We start from the raw sequence: 6,529 nt of genomic DNA, 5'->3' as shown, positions 1-6,529 counted from the left end.
AGGATGGATAATTTATGAGTCATCCAATGCAATCCATTTTTTTAAGAACTGGATGTATTAGATTATATTTTACACGAACGGAATAGATGAATCACAGAAAAATGAATTTATTTCCTACATGTAACAAACAAAGCATCAGAATTTAACAATAACTTTTATATATTATTTATTCATAGATTTTTTTTATATTGGAGCGTTTTCAATATAAGTTTATTTGATATCAAAATAATGGTTTTACTGTCGAACAACAAAATTAAATAATATTTTATTTCTTTTATTAAGAAGAAAACTTAAATTAATTAATGTTTATTAGCAGAAACATTTAAACGAAATTTATTAAAATCATTTATCACAACAACAACTGTTATATTAAAATAATTTTTAGGTAAATATTATTTGGATTTATTATCTTTTGGTTCTTAAATTTTTGTACTAACAATACTGATATCTTAGTAACTTATCACATTATCAAATAATTTAACAAGATAACCACGTATTTTTTTAAAATTATATTTTTAATCTAGTGTTAATTAATTTGGCATCATCAGATATTTTAAATAAATGAAGGATTAAAAATATAATTTACTTAACAAATTACATGTGATTATTTTGGTAGGTTTTTTTTTATGATATGACAAGTTATTTAATTAACATTATTGTTACATAATCATTTAGCGTTGTTGTTTACCAACATATAACAAAATATTTAGTGACTTTAACCAATCTAAATTTATTGCTTAGTGACTTTAACCAATCTAAATTTATCTTAGGGACTAAAAGAGGAAATTTAAAAGTTTAAAGAAAAAAATAATAAGCCCACATTTTTAACTCATCCACATCTATGACTAAAATCAATTTTTACAAAAAAAAAAAAAATCCGTTTTATAAAATATAATGTAAACACATTTTAACTACCTGAATTAAGCTAGATAAGTCAAATATCTAATGTGTAGCATCTAGATACTGTCATACTGATAACGGTAAACAATAAGAAACACAAATATCATTAAGTAACTAGCTAACATGATATTTTTCTCACCCCCTTCTCCTTCTCCCCTCCCCCGGGGCTACCTTAAAACAAAAATATAATTTTATTTTTCGGGAATTAAATCAATTCATCATAAATAGTAGTAGGCCCATAAACAGTAACAGGAGAATCCTCACTCCCCCTACTTTTTGGATTCTTTAGAAGATTGATGATGATTATACTATAAGGACGACTTTATATGGTAATTTATGATTGAAATAAGAATAACAATATATGAGCTGTATAGACTTTAAAATACCAACTACTCTACACCTAATATCCTCGACACCACATAAGTTGGCTGGAGAAACAGTTCAACTAACATCCCCTTCTCTCGTGACAGTGTGTTAATTTGATCATCTATAATTGATTCCAGTGACATACCTCAACCAACATTCCAGGCTATTCAATTCCAACCCAATTAAGTCTTAAACTTGATCTGAAACTCGGCTCAGACACTTCCTCAAACCTATAGCCTTTCCCCCTCTTCAGTCTAGTAATTAAGAAACAGCACAATTGAAGTAAATTCACATGGCAACTGCACAATGTGGCAGGACTTGTTCTACATTTTCTAAGAAATAACAATACTAAGGTTACTCATTAATTTCTGGTTGGCTTTTTGCCTTTTAGTATACTATTTTGCTTTGGTTTCAAAAACATAGATCAAGGTCAAAATTGCAATTAGTTAAATTAATTAAATTTACTCCTAGACCGCATTCGGAGGCTGAGTTAATGCCACATGCAGGCTAAGAGACTAATGAGTAGCGCATCTTGGCCCCTACGTATTTATTTCGGCAACGTTCTTAGTTGCCATCTTCTAAGGTTGGTGCATTCTTTAAATGTATTTGGATGTAAATTGTGCTTTCATGCCCTCACTTTTTTGTGCTGACTGAGCCTACATACCTACATATACTCACACAGCTTTGAAGACGTACAAATGCACTGTTCTGAATTTTAGGGTATTGAAAGCGTGACTGCTAATAATCCTATTTTTTAATATTTCAGAAACTTCCCTGCATTCATCATGTGCATTAATTCATCATCTTTCAGCTAGACAACTACAACTATACAAGTAAAAAAAAGCTAGATGATCCCTCGAAGACAAGTCAATAGTCTTTGTTTTAAATTAGATTAAAGTTGTGATAGTAAATGTAATAAATACTAGCTTTTATATATAGTACAAACATATTTCCCCATGTTCTTTAAACTTAAAGTGTGGGAAATACATACGCATATTTTTAATAACTGTTTTTATAAGCTTCATTAATAATTTTATGTTTGTATCTAACATTTGTTATAATAAAGTTTGCATTGACAAATCCGCCTTACAAGTTTTTATTTATGCATGGGTACAAAACAAACACACTAAGACCTATCTATTTTTGTCGTTCTCGTTAATTATTGTGAATTTGAATTCTATCCCTGACAATATTAACGCAATTGTCTATTGCCCATTAAGTGTTTAATTTTTCTTTAAGTCTATGAAGATGTTGCATGCATAACCACAAACATCACAATAATTTGAATTAGTTTATTTAAAACAACTTAAAATGAAAAGATTATTAAAATAATTAATCCCTCGAGATTATTAAAATATTAACTCACTTGATTAAGAATATTAGTTAATTTCGTTTTTTTATAACAATTTCATTTAATTTTTTAATCTCATAAATAAATTTTATTTCCTAAATAACCCTTTACGCTAATTTATGGAAGACTTCATTTTTATGAGAACTTGTTTCATAAGGGAATTCTATTTCTCCATCTTGAAGGTCATGCAGTTGGTATTACAAGAATCAATAGGGTCGTTTGTAATAAAATATGAATTAAATAAAATGTTTTTTTGGAAATGATTTAATTAAATAGGATGCAATTAGTGTAGATTTGCTTATTTTTTTAATCACTGTACATGAACCTTTTTCCTCTTATATTTAGGTCGGAAGGAAGTTTTGCTTATCCTCCTACATAAAAAAAGAAGTTTTGCGCCCAATGCAAGCAAATTAAGGAACAGAAAACATTTTATTGCTGGTGACAGACCAAAATTACTTCCAAGAGAGCAATAACAATTGGAGGGGCAAACCAGTACATGATAACTTTGCAGCACAAACCACATGCACTAGCTAGGGGATCATCATGAGAAGATGAAATAAACTTAATTAAGGGGCACAAATAGATAGAATATGACCAACTACAACTTAATTATGTCTTGTGAAGACTTGCGAGAGAAATTGAAAAAACGAAGGAAGGAAGGAGGCATTGATCAAGTCCTGGAATCGATGGCCATAATGGTGCTAAGATTCATGGGGTGCATGTACTCAGTGGTGCCTCTGAGGATCTGTTGGACTATGATTCGACTAGCTTTCTCGGATGGATGGAATGGATCCCAAAACGCGTAAAGGTCTCTGTTTGGACACAAGTTTGAGGCCGCTGTGCACAGTCCAACCCCGTTATATGGCCCTTGCCCACAACAAGCTATCTTCGATGTAACAAATCCTGTCGGCCCAATTACATTTTAGACCTTCTTCGATCAAAATATTCAAAAGGAGAATGATTGGGCTTACCATCCTCGTCCTCATATACTTAATACATGTATATTAACTATCAAATTTAAAATTTCATAATCACACTCCTTAATTTTTCTAAAGACTAAGATCTATTTGTTAAATCCTGTGGGTCATTCTGTTTAGTTGAAAAGGAGGAAGTGGAAGGAAAAAGGATGGGAAATGTTTATTTCTAGAGAAAAAAATCCAATTTTTTTTCTTTCTTTTACTTTCTCTTTAATACAAATTTTGTTTCCTATCTTTTTTTCTTTCTTTCCATCCAACAAAACGAGTCATTAAGAAAATAAAATGAATTATCTATTTCTTCATGCAGGGTCAAACATAATGATAACAATAAAATTAATATTATTTAATATAATGCTAATATACACAAACCATAATTTCTATCAATTATGTAATCATATTGTATACTTTTTACTCACGTGAGAAATATTTTATGAAATTTTTAATTTAAAAAAATGAAAACAATATTGTAATTTATTTTTTCAATATATATGCTATAAAATTTATATGAACAAAAATTAAACAATGTCATGTATGGGTGTCTGTCATCTCATAATTGTCACATGACTGCTAAAGGAAAATGGAGAAAATTACAATTAGGACCAATACTATAGACTGTGAGTGTAAGCTAAATTAAAAACTTAGTGCCACTAATTGAAAGTTTCAAAATTGTATTCATACCATAAGCTCGAGGGTTGGAAACGAAATCCATGTGCATGCGTTGGGCATTAGCAGCAATGAAAACGTCAGCACCGAGTTCTTGATTTAGTCCGTTTAACATTTCAACGAGTTGGGGATTGAATAACGATGCAGCTCTCTGAAGTTCCACGTCGCAATCACCAGTTCTGCTTCTCGTCGCTAATTCCGCAGGAACACACCCCATTGGTCCTGTACCAGTTACAAGAACCCTACGAGTACCCAAATCATAAAGCCTCTGCATGTGTTTTCAATTAAAGTATTTGTGTTAATTAACTCGATCTTAATATATATATATATATATATATATATATTAGCAAGTTGAAGGTGAGCATATATGTACATTAGCTAGGGATAAATAATCTAATAATTTTATAATGTAGCTGGATATATAAAACATTGTAATGTGTCATAAATTGCGCATTGAATAATAAGATGCTAAAATGTGAGAAAAGATTTTGGTATCCCTCACCAACCAAAACATAGACATGTGTCTTTTGCATTAATACACACATTCCGTCACCGATAGTAACACTGGTACGTACATGCAGCAGAACATTCTCAAAAACAAGACTTTGACCATTATTTTGCCAATGACAAATATTTTTAAATCGATGATTCATTTCATCTTAAAATATAGGCACTATTTATATTTGCCCGTCGAACCTTATGTCTATGTTTTTAAAATTCCTTAACAAACTGCAATATTAATCATAAATTTATGGATATTAATCATGTACAAGATGATTAATTATCAAAGGGACTACTTAATTCAAAGACAGTAATTATTGGGTTTGGAAAAGAATGCATACCCTGAGAACTTTGCGGTACTCAGATATGAGATAGCGCACATAGTCAGGCAGAGAAAATTGGCGAGATCTTGCTGAATATGGCACCAAGTAGTAATTGTTGACAAAATCATTGCCTCCAAGAGTGATGAGGACGAGTGCTCTGTTTACTAGGTTCCGAGCTCCCTCTGCACCAATGTGTAAACTTAACCTTTCCTGATACTCATGGAATAGCTTCAGTTGCTTCTGAATGTGGATAATGTTCAACTGCCAAACCATACTATATAGTTACCATGAATTGATTTTATATAATTAACCGATATATGGACTCTAAATTACACTATATATGTTCTCAACATATAAAGCTTGGATTGCAATAAAATTAACAATTAGTAATATTTAAGCTTACAAATTGAATCCCCGTGTCGTTGAGAATGCCAATTCCAGCGGATGCAAAATTGGCACCAATTAAAAGCTTCTCTCCAACTAGTAGCGGGCTCAAATAGGGCAGTGTAGGCTCTAGGCCAAGCTCCAAACCTGGAATTAACAAGAATTGCACAACTCCATATATAAATAACTACACGCGAGGCAATGCAAGCCTAGTTATTATATATGGCCATGCATGCAAATGATATCTAGAAGATATATGTATCATCATATATGTTGATTTTAATTATTTGGCAGTATGTGACAAAGGAACTCATACTGATTAAGTCAGGGATGTTTAGGCCATTAGAGAAGCGTCCAGTGGGTCTGTGTGTTGGGTAGTCAATGCCATAGGGTGGAGCGTCTGCTCTGGCTGTGGTTGCCAAGAAGTCATTGTTACCACTGTCGACGAGCGAATCACCGAAAACGAAGAAAGCCCGTGTTGGTTGAGCAGAAACAGAACCAAGTGCTAGAACCAAGCTTACTGTTACACAAAAGCCAAACACCAAAACACTAGTCATAGCAGCAAAACAGGAGTGACCACTGTTGATTGTATTTGAATATGCTTCTTAGGTTTGATAACTCGTGGCTTACATCAAGCAATTGGAAGGGCTATGTATATATATATATGTGTGTGTGTATGTAAAGCTTGAGAGGTTAATTTATCTTTGCAAACCACATTCGTAAATGTTTTGTTTTTTCTCTAGCTAGCTACCACCTCTTCAGAGTTAAAGCAGACCGCCGAATCTAGAGGAAGCAAGTACATCAAGTAATTGCTCTAGTGAGTGAGTGGTCTTAGCAGAAGAGGAACCCTTCCCTCAATTTCAACATCCAAAACCAGCATTAGTAATTCCTAGCCGCCTAGGTAGACAGGGTTAAAAATATTGAGACTCGTTCTTCCTCAAAATTAAACCACAAGTTAAATATTTTTACCTTTGCTTCTAGACATAATGTTTTACTATGCAATTTATGATACATGACATCCTCGGGTGTAAATACAACTTCCAAGAACAAACTATCGGTACATT

At 32.1% G+C, this 6,529-nt stretch overlaps 1 protein-coding gene across 1 annotated transcript; it reads right to left on the bottom strand.

The window, feature by feature from the left end:
- Positions 1 to 3,027: 3,027 nt before the first annotated feature.
- On the bottom strand, positions 3,028 to 6,098 carry LOC100819826 (GDSL esterase/lipase At5g33370). Its single transcript, XM_003554684.5, has 5 exons — positions 5,782 to 6,098; positions 5,485 to 5,612; positions 5,100 to 5,342; positions 4,273 to 4,525; positions 3,028 to 3,520 (listed from the first exon to the last, which is right to left on the bottom strand). Exons 1-5 carry the CDS (start codon positions 6,020 to 6,022, stop codon positions 3,288 to 3,290), a joined length of 1,098 nt encoding a protein of 365 aa, XP_003554732.1. The 5' UTR covers positions 6,023 to 6,098; the 3' UTR covers positions 3,028 to 3,287.
- Between the last annotated feature and the right edge of the window lie 431 nt (positions 6,099 to 6,529).

Source organism: Glycine max, chromosome 19 (genome assembly GCF_000004515.6).
Source record: "Glycine max cultivar Williams 82 chromosome 19, Glycine_max_v4.0, whole genome shotgun sequence".
NCBI classification, from domain to species: Eukaryota; Viridiplantae; Streptophyta; class Magnoliopsida; order Fabales; family Fabaceae; genus Glycine; species Glycine max.
The sequence above is the reverse complement of the archived record's forward strand: the minus strand, read 5'-3'. Positions and strand labels throughout refer to the sequence as shown.